This window comes from Manis pentadactyla, chromosome 5 (genome assembly GCF_030020395.1).
Source record: "Manis pentadactyla isolate mManPen7 chromosome 5, mManPen7.hap1, whole genome shotgun sequence".
NCBI lineage: Eukaryota > Metazoa > Chordata > Mammalia > Pholidota > Manidae > Manis > Manis pentadactyla.
Genome location: NC_080023.1, coordinates 30,017,023 through 30,034,741, shown reverse-complemented (window position 1 = coordinate 30,034,741; position 17,719 = coordinate 30,017,023). Strand labels below are relative to the sequence as shown.

Sequence of the window (17,719 nt, the reverse complement as noted above, 5' to 3'; positions counted from 1 at the left end):
GTGACATATTTTTAAGAGGATGTCTCTTGTGGAAAATGTCCCTTTGCCATCTTCAGCTCTTGAGCATATGGGCAGGGGTGGAGCATGGAATAAGGAACTTTTTCAGATGATGTACATGCCTGAGGACATAGTCTTTGCCAGCAAAAGAAGAGATACACATAGAGACCATGAAAAATAGACCCATTGGTTGTATATCTCCCTTGTCATTACTCAGATCATATATAAGAGAGATTAAGAGATAACAGATAGCAATAGTTCATAGTTACTGTGCACTTACTGCATGCTAGATGCTGGGCTGAATGCTTTCCATAGAGCATCTCATTTCCTCTTTCTAGTAGCCTTAGGAGCTACTAATTAGTACTTACAAGGCCTTTTACCAATAGAGAGATTAGGATATGGAGACATAATATTACTCCCCCAGGGGAACCTGCTGGTAAATGGAGGAGCAGGGATTAGAGTGAAGATCTTCAAATCCAGGCCATATTCTCACCTAAACTAGTTACTATACTGAAATCAAAGATAAATCAGATTCAGTTTCTTTATTCTTAAATATTCAGTCTAATTATCAGACCTTTGGAAGGATACTTCTCTCTGTATTGATTACTACAGACCTCTGTATACAGAGAAAAATGGTGTCTGTCCTTCATTAATAAGCAAGCAATTACATTCTTCTTGCTATATGCCAAGCACTGATCTAAACATCTCACATACCAAGTCCACTGGGTGAGTACTATGTGGATCCCCCATTTTGCAGTAAGGCAGCTGAGATTTAGAGATTACTGCCCAGGATCCAGGGGAGGATAAGACTGTCATGCAAACCCAGGCAGTCCAGCTCGAGAGAGTGCTCTTGGTCGTTGTTCTCTGTCAGCTCTCACATCGTTTGGGGAGGAAAATCCAAAGCACACATTGTTTTAAAAAGCAAATATGAAATGATTATGTATTTAGGAGCTAAATTATGGAATAAATATTACTTTTTATGTATTCAAGGGCTGTACTCTATTCCATCTTAGAGTTTAGAGACATGAATAACACGTATGAACTGAAGTAGTTACAAAAATCTCCATGGGTGAGTTGAGTATAGAAGTAGGGATAGAATTTATATACAAGCAAGCACATTGGAATTTCTCTCATGGTCATTCAAGTAATCAACTTGAGTCATGCTGTAGAAATAAAAATTGATTTTCCAAATAATATTATAATCAACTGAATCATAAATATTACATTTTAATATTTTATAGAGATGGGTAGGAGGAATCAAGTTTATTTAGCCCTTTAAAAGTTAAGAAAAGGAATTTAGACTTTTAACATTAGGAAAGTAAGACTTCAAATAGTAGAAAGGTGGGGCATTGAACCAGGGGAGTGATGTCATGAGATAGCATTTTGCATAATGTGAATCTGGAATCATATGCTGGAGCCATTAGGAAAGCAGGCAGAGAGTTACAGAATCCTGGAATCCAGGTATTAGGTAGAAAAGGCAGGGGTTAGAGTGATGACATTGAGAATGAAGTAGAATTGAACCCCAAAGAGAAATTCTGGAAGAACAATGGCTGAATTGCTAGCTGACTGAACATGAAGGATAAAGGGAGTTATATTTTAGAAATACACCCCCAAATTTGTTTCTCCCTGCCCTACTCTCTGTCTCTCACACTCTCTTCTTGTCTCTGTCATCTCTCCTCAGAACTCTCCCCTCTCCTCCATTTTATTGGTATTAGGAACCACTAGTTAAGGAAAAATGACATTAGCAAATAGTTTAAGAACTTTTTATGGTGTCAGTTTTATTGTCTGGGTCAATACGTTTGTTGTCTTTAAATAAATTTGGCCATTCTGTTTCTTACATGTGACTTCTAAGGGCTTTCCTAATTAATAACAAAATTATAGCACAATTTAACTAATAATTGTATATATATTATACAAATAATAATTGTATATATATTATACAAATAATAATTGTATAATATATTATAATAATAATAACTAATAAGGTTTTTTTTCTTACCCACATTGTTAACTTTAAAGACTCCTCACTGAACTCCAACCAAGCCTTCTTATCCTAGCAGTCAACAAGAAAAGAGAGAGGGCTTTATGATTCTTTAGCGATAGCAGTATGCTAGAATTTGATTATAATGAAAGACAAAGAAGGTTGTAAATGAAATTGTACCTATTAGGATACATTTCAGAATCTTTCTCTGAAAGAATTAGTGCTCTGGGGAATGCATCAAATCTTCAGGTCTGTTACACTTGAAAAAAAAATTAGATTTCCCAAGTTGTTTACTGAATGGCTTCTTTTAGTACATTATATGCTATAGCTGGTTTCTTTTCCAATTAAAAACAAATATACATAACATATCCTATTGTATTTCTTTCTTTTTAAAATTCTTACTGCATGGAAGTATTCCATACTTAGTAACTTGTATTACACCATGCCTAGGATTTATAGCATGGACCATATGACATGTGATATCATTCTTTTTGATTGGATCAGAAGGATCCAGTAGATAATTGGATAACTATAGCAAAAGGTGGAGCCAGAAAGACTTCTGTGGCTTTAGAAATAGTAGCATTCTTGAAGTTAAGAGCTAGGTAAATTTGACATCTAGAAAGGTCAGTGTACTATGAAAGAACTATGTATGTAGTTGACCAGATTCCAAGAAAGAAAAAAGCCCAAAGACAGCATGGAGACAGGAGTTCTGGCTAGAATCTCAAGTTGTAAAGCAGAGATCTCACTGCAAACACCTGAATAGCAGATATTTGAACTCTAGCTAATATGGGACATGCAGGGCATGAAATTGTATTCTAACAAACTAGAGTAGAACTCAAATCTGGACAGGGTCTGGACAGCCAGTACAGTGGGCACTGCTGGCATGTACTTTGTACTGAATCAGGTTTTCTGGAGCAAGGGATCTTAATAAGCTTTCTGCCAGGATGATGTAAAGGCAGTGAAAATATGAAAGTGAAGTACCACAAAGTTGGGAGACCAAGCAGTACTGGGAAAGCTGGGAAAAGTAAATTATTAGAAGCTATTTAATTCAACTTTAGTTTATTATACACTGAGGCATACACGCAGTGACCCCCAAAGTATGTAGTTTGATTTTGTCCTTTAAGTGGGGGTAATTTTTCTACTTATTTTAATATTTTGAGACCAGACAGAAATTTAGTTTTGTGAGAGCTTTTAGAGATTCTTTTAAGTATTTAATATTTATCGTAAAACTTCATATTGCAAAGTTCTTTTGGTTCTTCCCTCTTCTCAAATCCTTCCTCCTGAGTCTCTTAATAGTGTGTGCTTCAAGATTTAGCTAATATACTCACTTCCATATGATGATGACTAAAATAAATTTTAACAAATATACACCCAAAGATATTTTTTCCCTAAGCCTTTTTTCCTCTTTGACCTATAAATGAATGTTTACTTAGACACTGGACATACGGTTATTCTGTATTGGTAAAATTGGAAAAGTTAATTAATTTGAACAAAAATATAAATGAAAAGTACAATCAGAAGATCTGAATGGAATATGTTTAGCTCAAGCAATATGTATTATCTATATCTCACAACTTGATTATAACTGTTTTTTTTTATGCTTTACCTATTTCCAAACCAGCAATATCATAAATGCCTTTCTCCACTTTCCTGTTCTAAATCAGCTGAATCACTAAGTCTACCTGATATTTTCTTAATTGCTTACCATACTTCTGTTAGGAAATATAAGCATTGTTTGCTAGTCCATGCTTAGCAATTTGTTTCCAACACTGCACTGCAAGTCAGAGACCATCTCTATCTGGTTTAATATCTATTACTAGCATCAAGTGCATATTAGCCCCTCAATCATCGTGAATAAATGATCAAATGGATGTAATTTGAATTTCACTGAATACTAGTTTTACATATGCATATTTTTTCTTGACTTTCAGTTGTATTAAAATGTCTTCTTTCAAATGTTTTAATTAGAAAAGTATTTTTAATTTAAATAGAAGTTATTTAGCTATAAATTAACATTTAAAAATTTTTCTTTTCTATGGGGTTGAATATTAAGAGATTATGACAGACAAATTTTAGGGAGGTGTTTATCAGAAATTATTTTAAAGTCACAAACTCCTTGAGAAGGATCTATTTTAGTATGACAGTGTAATTAAAAGAATTATCTGTGGCCAGTATGTATATCAGGAAAACTGTTAGTTTGATAATTACCTTTGTGTATTTGTGGCTAGGATCAGTGATGTAATTAGTCCTGGGGAATTTTGCTCCCAGGTAGTCATTCCATTTTCACTTTTGAGTTAGAAGAAACTATTTGCATTTTTAAAAAACTTTTGTTTTGTTTTCTTATGCTAATTGTAATTGTAAACATCTGTGTATTATTTGCTGTATACGTAAAGGTTTTTCCCAAACCAAGGGATTGTTAGGATTAAAAGTTCTTTCTGAAAGCATTCAAGTAATTTGTAAATTTCAGAAACAATGCATGAATGTTTAAAAGTTACATCACCTAATGCCAGGATATTGCTACAGTTCCTTCTCCTGATATGGTGTCTGGCCCCACATCTTTTATGGACGTTATATGAGAACCACAACATTCTGCAGGATAGGTGTCATGACTCCTGCTTTACAGGAAAAACAGGAATTGACACCACAGTGACCATGTCATGGCTCTTTGGCTTTAGGTTCCCTTTCTTTCCACTTTTCTTCAGTTCTCAAATTTAGGCATTTGAAAATTTTCTGGATTTCAAGGAGAAAGTTTAATAGAGATATAATGGTAAATTGGTAGATGATAAATTTATACAAATAGAAATTGGGGGTCTTACCAAAAAGTTTTTTTCTAAAGTAGAAATAGTTGAAATGGTTTCTAAGTATGGGACATGGACAGTATTGCACATGAAATATAAATGTTGTGAAATCCTCTACCTTAGCAGCTTTGCCTTTTCCCCTTACCTGTTTCATAATGTGCAGGAATTTCTCCAGTGCCTTATTTAAGAATTCCCAGATTCTTGAGTCAAATATTGGAAGAGGTTTCCCTTTTCACCTGTATATTTGCATTGTTTATGAAGTGCTGTTCAAACAATATAATACAAGTTGATTATGTAACTTTAAATTTCCTAGTAGCCATATTAAAAATATACATAAATATACATATGTATATGAAGAAACAGGTGGTTAATTTTACTAATGCAGTTTATTGAAACTCACATATCCAAAATATTATCATTACAACCTGTAATCAATATTAGAAAATTGTGATTTTTTTTTACCCTCTTTTGGTACTAAGTCTTCAAATCCAGTTTGCATTTTTTACTTGGATTACATCTCAATTGAGCCTAACCAGTTTAGGGTTCAAGTGTTCATTAAGACACTCACTAAGTGGACAGTATAGACAGGCCTATTTATTATAAACAGATTTAAATAGATTTAGTCACAGGTCTATGACTTGCCAACACTCCCCTGACACATGGTGTTCCCAGAAACTAACCTTATGCATCTTAATGATAGGGAGCAAGTTATTACTTTTTATTATCAAAACTGAAAAGATAGAAATGTTTTATATTCTATTCTAAATAAATAAAAAATGTGCCTAACTTACAAAAGTAATGTTGTACTTTACAGAGAGGAAGTCCTTGGAAAGTATCAAAGAGGGAATCTTGAAAATCAAAGAAGAACCATCTAAAATACTGTCTGGAAATAAATTTCAAGACCGTTATTTTGTTTTACGAGATGGCTGTCTCTTTCTTTACAAGGATCTGAAGGTATTTGTATGAGTAGTATTTGACCATGTATATATTTTTGTGTGGTTATTTTTGTATGAGTATATTTTATACCTCTCCCATATACCTCTCTTTACAACCTGTCCTGGAAGTCAAGGCCTATCATAAATAAAAAATGCATAGTAAGCTGATGAGCTCTCTCAGCCTCTGGGAGATGACATTAATACACTCAGCAACACAGTGAACAACTTCATGTGGCCTTTCTGAGCACCTCACATTTTTTAGCGCCAAGATAGGACTTAAGTCCTAAAGAAAACTCTAATATGTGTTTTATAAAGTAGCATACAAATCACCATCTTAGTAAATAAAAGTAAGAGAGAATGTGTTATACCCTAAGGCAAAGTGGCTTGATTTTAGCTAATAGAAACTAATAAAATATGGAATAAAAAGGCAAAACTCAAATATTAGAATAAATCTGATTAATATATTTCCTATATGTTCGAGTTAACTGACTTGTAATATATTTATATATTGAATCTTACTGATGTATCCCTATAAGTTTGAATTCCCTAAAAGCTTCTGTTAAAGAACTATGGAATGGAGAGGGGAAGTAGAAACGAAAAAGAAGGAGTAGATAATGATACGTGAATAATGATACATAAGAATAGTGAATTTAGCATCAGAAATATCTCAAATCTGCTTAGTTGGTTGTGTGAATAAGTAGCGTAAACTCTCAGCCTCAATTTCTGCATATATAATGGTGATAGTGTGAGTTTTGCATGCCTGATTGCTTTATGCTTAAATAAGAATATATGTAAGTTATTCTTGAACTGTGAAGCATTATATATTATACTTATATATTATTGTTAGATATATTACATATATTATATGGATAGTAATAGTAGCATGTTCATCAAAAGATCCCACTAAGAATATGTATAGGCAAGTCCCAGACTGAGAAAAATATATTCATCATCCATTTATCTGAAAAGGATCCATACATATCCAAAATATAAAGAACTCTAAAGTCAACAATAAAAAGGCAACCCAATATAAACTGAGGCAAAGTATTGAACAGACAGTGTACAAAGGACAATGTAAGCAGTCTGATAAACCATTGAGCCAAAAGTGCTCAATATCATTTGTTGTCAGGGACACACAAATTAAAACCACAAGATACTATCTTACAACCCAGTAAGCTTGATTTTTAGGTCTGACTAAAAAGCACTAGAGTGACAACACCTGATGCTGATAAGGATGTTGATTAACTGAAACCCTCACAAATTACCGGTGAAAGGGTAAAATCACACGATCACTGTGTAGAAAAACTGTTTGGGAGTTTTCTAAATAAAGTTATTCATACAGCTACCCCATGACCCAGAAATTCTATTCCTAGGTAATATGGCCACAAAAGCAACTGTTCAAGAATGTTTCTAAACAGCTTTATTCATAAAAGCTCAAACCTGGAGACATTCCAAATGTCCATCAATAGGAGAATGATACATTTATAAAATGGACTACTACTCAGCAATAAAAATGAATGAATGCAACAGTTTGGATGAATCTCACATCCTTGTTGAGCAAGAGAATCAACACAAAAATGGTACTATATTAGTCTGTCCATAAGGAGGCTAAGACAGGATAAAACATTTATGGATAGAAGTCAGAAGCTGCTTGCCTAAGGTGTGGCGAAAGGTTGCTGCAGAAGTGAGGAGATAAGTCAGTATGGTCCTTTCTGTGTTAATAGAAATAAGTGTTCTCTATCCATTTTTGGGTGGTAATTACATGGGTGTATACAGTAACATCTGTACTCTCTTGAGATTCAAGCAATACCTACACAATTATTTTAAATGTAGAGTGACAGCAGGATGTAAAGACACTTTTCCAAATTGAATTACAGAATTTACTTGAGTAAACATTGCTCACATACATCAAGCGTGTGGCACTTCACTGTATTCTGTTGTGGAGATGTACAGAGAAAGACCAGACTGCTGACATCTGTTAACATGTGATGAAAAAACAATTGTTAGGCAACTTTCCAAAGCCCTGTGGCTTCATTTTGTTGTGGCCTCTTTCGAGTTCTCCATGTGCTTTGACCACTTTGACTCTATGTCTCTCCAGCAGGGAAACCTCCACATGGGTGTAATTAAATCTTAGTAGCATTCCCACTTTGTGTAACACCTTATGTTCACTTTCTTCAAGGACAGTGCAGTGTCCAGCGGGGAGCTAGCTGGACAGCATTGAATTCTGCAGCCCTTATCCCTATTGAAAAAGCTGTATTATACTGTACTTGAACTCCCATCTTGTCAGTCCATCTGACAGACCCAGCAGGGAGTGTGTCTGGGTATCAAGTGATTGTTAGTATTTATTTATTTTTATTTTTTTTGTGAGGGCATCTCTCATATTTATTGATGAAATCGTTGTTAACAACAATAAAATTCTGTATAGGGGAGTCAATGCTCAATGCACAATCATTAATCCACCCCAAGCCTAATTTTCATCAGTCTCCAAACTTCAGAAGCATAACGAACAAGTTCTTACATGGAGAACAAATTCTTACATAGTGAATAAGTTACATGGTGAACAGTACAAGGGCAGTCATCACAGAAACTTTCGGTTTTGCTCATGCATTATGAACTATAAACAGTCAGTTCAAATATGAATTCTCATTTGATTTTTATACTTGATTTATATGTGGATACCACATTTCTCTCTTTATTAATATTATTTTTAATAAAATGCTGAAGTGGTAGGTAGATACAAGATAAAGGTAGAAAACATAGTTTAGTGTTGTAAGAGAGCAAATGTAGATGATCAGGTGTGTGCCTGTAGACTATGTGTTAATACAAGCTAGGCAAGGGCAATAAAACATCCACGTATGTAGATTTCTCTTAGAACAGGGGGGGTGAGGTTCTAAGCCTCACCTCTGTTGATCCCCAATTTCTCACCTGATGGCCCCCCTGCGACTGTGCCTGTCTTAGGTTGTTCCTCCCTTGAGGAATCTTACCCGTCTCTGGCTAACCAGTCATCTTCCGGGGCCATACAGGGAAATGTAAAGTTTGTAAGTGAGAGAGAAGCCTTATTGTTTGAAAAGGTTAGCTTTTTACTTCTTTGCATATTTATGCCCTGTGGCTTCTATGCCCAGCATTTGTCTTGAGGTATCTTTACCAGTTGGAAGAATTATGATACTCGGTAAATTTGATATGAGGCACAAATTCTATTTAAGGGTTGTAGTTAGGAAGGAAGAAGAGAAGGTATAGAAGTAGCAGGTTGAAGAAAACATGGGAAGATTGATTATTTCTTTGACATATCTTCTTGTAGAGTAACTTCAGCATGTATAGGTTTTAAACTACTAATTAAATTGTGCACACACATTAACATAATAGGAGTACAGTTACATAACCAAAGCATACCTGTAATTACCAGCCATCTCCAGTGAAACCAAGAAAACCAGTTAGGCACCTTAGGCATTTGTGAAAACTTATCTATGATATGGTGGATATTGTCCAACTGAACTTGAACAGTCTGAGAGAAATCAGACAAATTAAAACAACCCATTCCTGGTGACTGTTCACATCCCATATGTTCTTTTAACAGTAAATAGTCTGTAGTTGTAAGATTTTGGAGCGCTACAGTTTGCACTTCTCCTAATTCTTGGTTGAGTTCCAACAGTATAGATCCAGTCAAATTTGTTGTTTTACTGTATGCACAGGCCAGCTTAGGTATCCCCTTCTTCATTCCCATGACAAGTCCAGGAACTGGTGGGATGAGTGCATCTACACCTGTAACAGTGTGTGGATCTTTGTTGGGGTTTTTTGATGATCATCTTCTGGCATGAGTCTTCCAGAGAGTGCTGATGTTGGAAGTTCTTTTTCATATCGTATCTTAGTTCATTTTCAGGGTAGCCAAATTAGGTTTTGATCCTCTCTATAAACACAAACAGGCCCTTTGCCTACACTTTTATATGCCCTTTATACCCTTGTGTAGAACTCATTGGAGATCACCACACAGGAACTGCCTTTTTTTTTTTTTTTTGGTATCATTAATCTACTCTTACATGACGAATATTATGTTTACTAGGCCCTCCCCTATAGCAGGTCCGCCCTATAAACCCCTTTACAGTCACTGTCCATCAGCATAGCAAAATGTTGTAGAATCACTACTTGCCTTCTCTGTGTTGTACAGCCCTCCCTTTTCTCCCACCCCGCCCATGCATGCTAATCTTAATACCCCCCTTCTTCTTCCCCCACCTTATCTCTCCCTACCCACCCATCCTCCCCAGTCCCTTTCCCTTTGGTACCTGTTAGTCCATTCTTGAGTTCTGTGATTCTGCTGCTGTTTTGTTCCTTCAGTTTTTCCTTTGTACTTATATTATGCAGATGAGTGAAATCATTTGGTATTTCTCTTTCTCCGCTTGGCTTCTTTCCCTGAGCATAATACCCTCCAGCTCCATCCATGTTGCTGCAAATGGTAGGATTTGCCCTTTTCTTATGGCTGAGTAGTATTCCATTGTGTATATGTACCACATCTTCTTTATCCATTCATCTATCGATGGACATTTAGGTTGCTTCCAATTCTTGGCTATTGTAAATAGTGATGCGATAAACATAGGGGCGAACTGGTCTTTCTCAAACTTGATTGCTGCATTCTTAGGGTAAATTCCTAGGAGGGCAATTCCTGGGTCAAATGGTAAGTCTGTTTTGAGCATTTTGATGTACCTCCATACTGCTTTCCACAATGGTTGAACTAATTTACATTCCCACCAGCAGTGTAGGAGGGTTCCCCTTTCTCCACAGCCTTGCCAACATTTGTTGTTGTTTGTCTTTTGGATGGCAGCCATCCTTACTGGTGTGAGGTGATACCTCATTGTAGTTTTAATTTGCATTTCTCTGATAATTAGCGATGTGGAGCATCTTTTCATGTGTCTGTTGGCCATCTGTATTTCTTTTTTGGAGTACCGTCTGTTCAGTTCCTCTGCCCATTTTTTTATTGGGTTATTTGTTTTGTGTTTGTTGAGGCATGTGAGCTCTTTATAGATTCTGGACTTCAAGCCTTTATCGGATCTGTCATTTTCAAATATATTCTCCCTTACTGCAGGGTTCCTTTTTGTTCTGTTGATGGTGACTTTTGCTATACGTAAGCTTTTCAGCTTAATGTAGTCCCACTTGTTCATTTTTGCTGTTGTTTTCCTTGCCTGGGGAGATATGTTCAAGAAGAGGTCATTCATGTTTATGTCTAAGAGGTTTTTGCCTATGTTTTTTTCCAGGAGTTTAATGGTTTCATGACTTACATTCAGGTCTTTGATCCATTTTGAGTTTACTTTTGTATATGGGGTTAGACAATGGTCCAGTTTCATTCTCCTACATGTAGCTGTCCAGTTTTGCCAGCACCATCTGTTGAAGAGACTGTCATTTCGCCATTGTATGTCCATGGCTCCTTTATCAAATATTAATTGACCATATATGTCTGGGTTAATGTCTGGATTCTCTAGTCTGTTCCATTGGTCTGTGGCTCTGTTCTTGTGCCAGTACTAAATTGTCTTGATTACTATGGCTTTATAGTAGAGCTTGAAGTTGGGAGTGAGATTCCCCCCTACTTTATTCTTCTTTCTCAGGTTTGCTTTGGCTATTCGGGGTCTTTGGTGTTTCCATATGAATTTTTGAATTATTTGTTCCAGTTCATTGAAGAATGTTGCTGGTAGTTTCATTGGGATTGCATCAAATCTGTATATTGCTTTGGGCAGGATGGCCATTTTGACGATATTAATTCTTCCTAGCCACGAGCATGGGATGCGTTTCCATCTGTTAGTGTCCCCTTTAATTTCTCCTAAGAGTGACTTGTAGTTTTCAGAGTATAAGTCTTTCACTTCCTTGGTTAGGTTTATTCCTAGGTATTTTATTTTTTTTGATGCAATTATGAATGGAGTTGTTTTCCTGATTTCTCTTTCTGTTGGTTCATTGTTAGTGTATAGGAAAGCCACAGATTTCTGTGTGTTGATTTTGTATGCTGCAACTTTGCTGTATTCCGACATCAGTTCTAGTAGTTTTGGGGTGGAGTCTTTAGGGTTTTTTATGTACAGTATCATGTCATCTGCAAATAGTGACAGTTTAACTTCTTCTTTACCAATCTGGATTCCTTGTATTTTTTTGTTTTGTCTGATTGCCATGGCTAGGACCTCCAGCACTATGTTAAATAACAGTGGGGAGAGTGGGCATCCCTGTGTAGTTCCCGATCTCTGAGGAAATGCGTTCAGCTTCTCGCTGTTCAGTACAATGTTGGCTGTAGGTTTATCATAGATGGCCTTTATTATGTTGAGGTACTTGCCCTCTATTCCCATTTTGTTGAGAATCTTTATCATGAATGGATGTTGAACTTTGTCAAATGCTTTTTCAGCATCTATGGAGATGATCATGTGGTTTTTGTCTTTCTTTTTGTTGATGTGATGGATGAAGTTGATGGACTTTCGAATGTTGTACCATCCTTGCATCCCTGGGATGAATCACACTTGGTCATGGTGTATGATCCTTTTGATGTATTTTTGAATTCAGTTTGCTAATATTTTGTTGAGTATTTTTGCATCTACGTTCATCAGGGATATTGGTCTGCAGTTTTCTTTTTTGGTGGGGTCTTTGCCTGGTTTTGGTATTAGGGTGATGTTAGCTTCATAGAATGAGTTTGGGAGTATCCCCTCCTCCTCTATTTTTTGGAAATCTTTAAGGAGAATGGGTATTATGTCTTCACTGTATGTTTGATAAAATTCCGAGGTAAATCCATCTGTCCCGAGGGTTTTGTTCTTTCGTAGTTCTTTGATTACCGCTTCAATTTCGTTGCTGGTAATTGGTCTGTTTAGATTCACTGTTTCTTTCTGGGTCAGTCTTGGAAGGTTGTATTTTTCTAGGAAGTTGTCCATTTTTCCTAGGTTTCCCAGCTTGCTAGCATATAGGTTTTCATAGTATTCTCTAATAATTCTATGTATTTCTGTGGGGTCCGTCGTGATTTTTCCTTTCTTGTTTCTGATACTGTTGATTTGTGTTGACTCTCTTTTCTTCTTAGTAAGTCTGGCTAGAGGCTTATCTATTTTGTTCATTTTCTCGAAGAACCAGCTCTTGGTTTCATTGATTTTTGCTATTGTTTTATTCTTCTCAATTTTATTTATTTCTTCTCTGATCTTTATTATGTCCCTCCTTCTGCTGACCTTAGGCCTCATTTGTTCTTCTTTTTCCAATTTCGATATTTATGACATTAGATCATTCATTTGGGATTGTTCTGCCTTTTTTAAATATGCTTGGATTGCTATATACTTTCCTCTTAAGACTGCTTTTGCTGTGTCCCACAGAAGTTGGGGCTTAGTGTTGTTGTTGTCATTTGTTTCCATATATTGCTGGATCTCCATTTTGATTTGGTCATTGTCCCATTTATTATTTGGGAGCGTGTTGTTAAGCCTCCATGTGTTTGTGAGCCTCTTTGCTTTCTTTGTACAGTTTATTTCTATTTTTATGCCTTTGTGGTCTGAAAAGTTGGTTGGTAGGATTTCAATCTTTTGGAATTTACTGAGGCTCTTTTTGTGGCCTAGTATGTGGTCTATTCTGGAGAATGTTCCATGTGCACTTGAGAAGAATGTGTGTCCTGTTGCTTTTGGATGTGGAGTTCTGTAGATGTCTATTAGGTCCATCTGCTCTACTGTGTTGTTCAGTGCTTCCGTGTCCTTACTTATTTTCTGCCCGGTGGATCTATCCTTTGGGGTGAGTGGTGTGTTGAAGTCTCCTAGAATGAATGCATTGCAGTCTATTTCCCCCTTTAGTTCTGTTAGTATTTGTTTCACATATGCTGGTGCTCCTGTGTTGGGTGCACATATATTTAGAATGGTTATATCCTCTTCTTGGGCCCAGCCCTTTATCATTATGCAGTTTCCTTCTTTTTCTCTTGTTACTTTCTTTGTTTTGAAGTCTATTTTGTGTGATATTAGTACTGCAACCCCTGCTTTCTTCTCACTGTTGTTTGCCTGAAATATGTTTTTCCATCCCTTGATTTTTAGTCTGTACATGTCTTGGGTTTGAGGTGAGTTTCTTTTAAGCAGCATATAGATGGGTCTTGCTTTTTTATCCATTCTCTTACTCTGTGTCTTTTGATTGGTTCATTCAGTCCATTTACATTTAGGGTGACTATTGAAAGATATGTACTTATTGCCATTGCAGGCTTTAAATTCGTGGTTACCAAAGGTTCAAGGTTAGCCTCTTTAGTATCTTACTGCCTAACTTAGCTCGCTTATTGAGCTGTTATATACACTGTCTGGAGATTCTTTTCTTCTCTCCCTTCTTATTCCTCCTCCTCCATTCTTCATATGTTGGGTGTTTTGTTCTGTGCTCTTTCTAGGAGTGCTCCCATCTAGAGCAATCCCTGTAAGATGTCCTGTAGAGGTGGTTTGTGGGAAGCAAATTCCCTCAGCTTTTGTTTGTCTGGGAATTGTTTAATCCCCCCATCATATTTAAATGATAGTCGTGCTGGATACAGTGTCCTTGGTTCAAGGCCCTTCTGTTTCATTGTATTAAATATATCATGCCATTCTCTTCTGGCCTGTAGGGTTCTGTCGAGAAGTCTGATGTTAGCCTGATGGGTGGTCCTTTATAGGTGACCTTTTTCTCTGTAGCTGCCTTTAAAACTCTTTCCTTGTCCTTGATCTTTGCCATTTTAATTATTATGTGTCTTGGTGTTGTCCTCCTTGGATCCTTTCTGTTGGGGGTTCTGTGTATTTCCGTGGTCTGTTCGATTATTTCCTCCCCCAGTTTGGGGAAGTTTTCAGCAATTATTTCTTCCAAGATATCCTTTTCATCCCTTTTCCTCTCTCTTCTTCTTCTGGTACCCTTGTAGTACAGATATTGTTCCTTTTGGATTGGTCACACAGTTCTCTTAATATTGTTTCATTCCTGTAGATCCTTTTATCTCTCTCTATGTCAGCTTCTATGCGTTCCTGTTCTCTGGTTTCAGTTCCATCAATGGCCTCTTGCATCCTATCCATTCTGCTCATAAACCCTTCCAGTGTTTGTTTCATTTCTGTAATCTCCTTTCTGGCTTCTGTGATCTCCCTCCGGACTTCATCCCATATCTCTTGCGTATTTCTCTGCATCTCTGTCAGCATGTTTATGAGTTTTATTTTGAATTCTTTTTCAGGAAGACTGGTTAGGTTTGTCTCCTTCTCTGGTGTCTCTGTGATCTTTGTCTGCCTGTTGTTTTGCCTTTTCATGGTGATAGGAATAGTTTGCAGAGCTGGAACGAGTGACGGCTGGAAGGACTTCCCTTCGTGTTGGTTTGTGGCCCTCCTCTCCTGGGAGAACAGTGACCTCTAGTGGCTTGTGCTGGGCAGCTGCGTGCAGACAGGGTTTCTACTTCCTGCCCGGCTGCTATGGAGTTAATCTCCGCTGTTGCTGTGGGCGTGGCGTGGCTCGGGCTGTTGCTCCAAAGTGGTGGAGTCACGTTGGAGGGGGAGCTGCTGGGAGGCTATTTATCTCTGTAAGGGGCCTCCCTGCTCCCTGCAGCCCAGGGGTTAGGGTGCCCAGAGATCCCCGGATTCCCTACCTCTGGGTTAAGTTTCCCGCCCTGCCCCTTTAAGACTTCCAAAAAGCACCCGCCAAAACAAAACAATGACCACAAAAAAGAAAAAAAAATTTTTTTTAATTTAAAAAATAAATAAATAAAAAATGGCCTCTCGTTTTTCTTTATTGTCCGGCGCCAGCCCCAGGCATCTGCTCACTGGTCTTGCTGCCCTGTTTCCCTAGTATTGGGGTCCCTATCCCTTTTAGACTTCCAAAAAGCGCTCGCCAAAACAGAACAGAAAAAAAAAAAATGGCCACTCGCTTTTCTTATGTCCTCCGGTGCCAGGCCTCCGGTACCCGCTCACCGTTCTTGCTGCCCTGTTTCCTTAGTATCCAGGGCCCCCTGGGCATGCACTGTGTCTGCACTCTGGCCCAGATGGCTGGGGCTGGGTGTTCGGCAGTCCTGGGCTCCGTCTCCCTCCCCCTCTGCCTATTCTTCTCCCGCCGGGAGCTGGGGGGAGGGGCGCTCGGGTCCCGCCGGGCCGGGGCTTGTATCTTACCCCCTTTACGAGGCACTGAGTTCTCACAGGTGTGGATGTGGTCTGGATATTGTCCTGTGTCCTCTGGTCTTTATTCTAGGAAGAGTTGTCTTTGTTATATTTTCAATGATATATGTGGTTTTCGGAGGAGATTTCCGCTGCTCTACTCATGCTGCCATCTTGTCTCCACCTTCGATTGTTAGTATTTATTATCATTTGTTATCATTCTTTAGTTTTTTTCAGTAGAGGAAGAGTTGAGTTTGCAGAAGTAATCCTGCAGCCCTTATCCCTATTCAAAATTTGGAGTTGTGTGAACTGAACACACCAGTTTAAAATACTTAAGGTTTGTGTTCATGAAAGTAAATTTCATGAACAGCTAATTATTCTATCTATCTAGAACTGAATCTGGTTGAATTTTGTTTGATTTTCTTTTATGGGCCACCCACCTTGATCTTCATTAGACTGACTTCCTTAATCTTTGCCCTTCTCTGTACATAATATGTTGGTTACGGGTCACTTTTGTAGTTTGAAATCTTCTTAGAGTATTTAAAAACCAACCTGAACTTTGTAGTCCCATTAAGGAACTGACACTTTGTGTAGCAACAGAAGTTTGCTAGAAACTAATAGCATTATTAATAATAATAGCAGTACAGTCAAAATAGCAACAAAAAACATTTGGGTGATTACTCTATGAAAAGCAGAGTTGTAATTTCATTTGGATTATCTTTTATCTATGAAATTGGTACTATTATTATTTCACTTTATCGATGAAGAAACAGAGCATAGCAAGATATTTTGTAGCTTGGCCAAGATGACATAGCCACTAAGTGACAGAGTCAGAATTCATTCCCAGGTGTCTGAGTTCAAAGGCTTTATGCAGGAACTTAACTAAAGAAACAATAATTTTGCATAATTTTAGCTTATTGTTTTTCCTGGCAGAATTGTACTTAAAGAGGATAAGTCTTTTTCCTTTCATTTAAACGGTACCAAATATTTTTGAATATGTCAATCCAGTTTTTTATGGTATTTCCACCCCCCAAGATGATGTAAATTTAAAATCTGCCACCAGGAAGCCTATTGATAGAGAAGTGACTTTTTTTTTTAGATGAATTGTTTTTGTAAGTGAGATAAGGAATCTCATAACCCTTAACAGAATATGTTTTATTTTAAGAGTTTGTATCTTTCTGAAAGGCTCAACCTGCTTAATCTAAGATAATTCATATAAACTGATAGTGACAACATTAAGATTTGGTGTGAAAGATTGTGTTTTATTTACATTTGAAATTAAGTTCCCCAGCTGTATTAAAGTATAAATGGCAAATAAAAATTGTACATATTTACATTGTGCAGCATGACGCTTTGACACACACATACATTGTGAAAGTTACTACAATCAAGCTAGTTAACATACCATTGCCTCACATAGTTCTTTGAGTTCCTTTTGTATGTGTGTGCTGAGAACATTTAAGATCTACTTTCATAGTAAATTTCATGTATATAACACAGTATTAAGTATAGTCACTGTGATGTACATTAGATTTCTACAACTTACTCCTTCTGTGTAATAAACTTTGTACCCTTTCACCAACATCTCCTGTTTTCCCTTCTCCCCTTCCCCTGGAAACCACCATTCTATTTCCTATGTCTATGAGTTTGACTGTTTTAATTCCAAATGTAAGTGAGATCATACAGTATTTGCCAGGAAGACAGGTGCTCTTTAAAGACCCTGAACATATTTTGTTGTTGACCACAGTGACCTCAGATTGTGACATTATAGTCTGATTATTAAAAGTGTTGGAAAGTTATATTTGTACATCTGTCAGGATAAATTAATTCAACTGATACTTTAATTTGTACATTAAGGCAAACATGACTTAATGGTTTTCCTTTAAACACAAACTACTATTATTTTCAATATGTCATTTTAATTGCTGGTTATCTTTTTCATTTGCTGGCCTGTTC

General features: G+C 37.0%; 1 protein-coding gene across 8 annotated transcripts in view; it reads left to right on the top strand.

The window, feature by feature from the left end:
- ARAP2 (ArfGAP with RhoGAP domain, ankyrin repeat and PH domain 2) overlaps window positions 1-17,719 on the top strand; it is a 200,516-nt gene that overhangs the window by 161,224 nt on the left and 21,573 nt on the right. For 7 of the 8 annotated variants that reach the window (XM_036908436.2, XM_036908437.2, XM_036908438.2 and 4 more), the window contains one exon: window positions 5,591-5,730. In XM_036908436.2, coding sequence (XP_036764331.2) covers window positions 5,591-5,730 — 140 coding nt within the window. Of the gene's footprint in view, window positions 1-5,590; window positions 5,731-7,084; window positions 8,044-17,719 lie in introns of those variants that run through there. The other variant, XM_057502145.1, reaches the window with a different exon arrangement.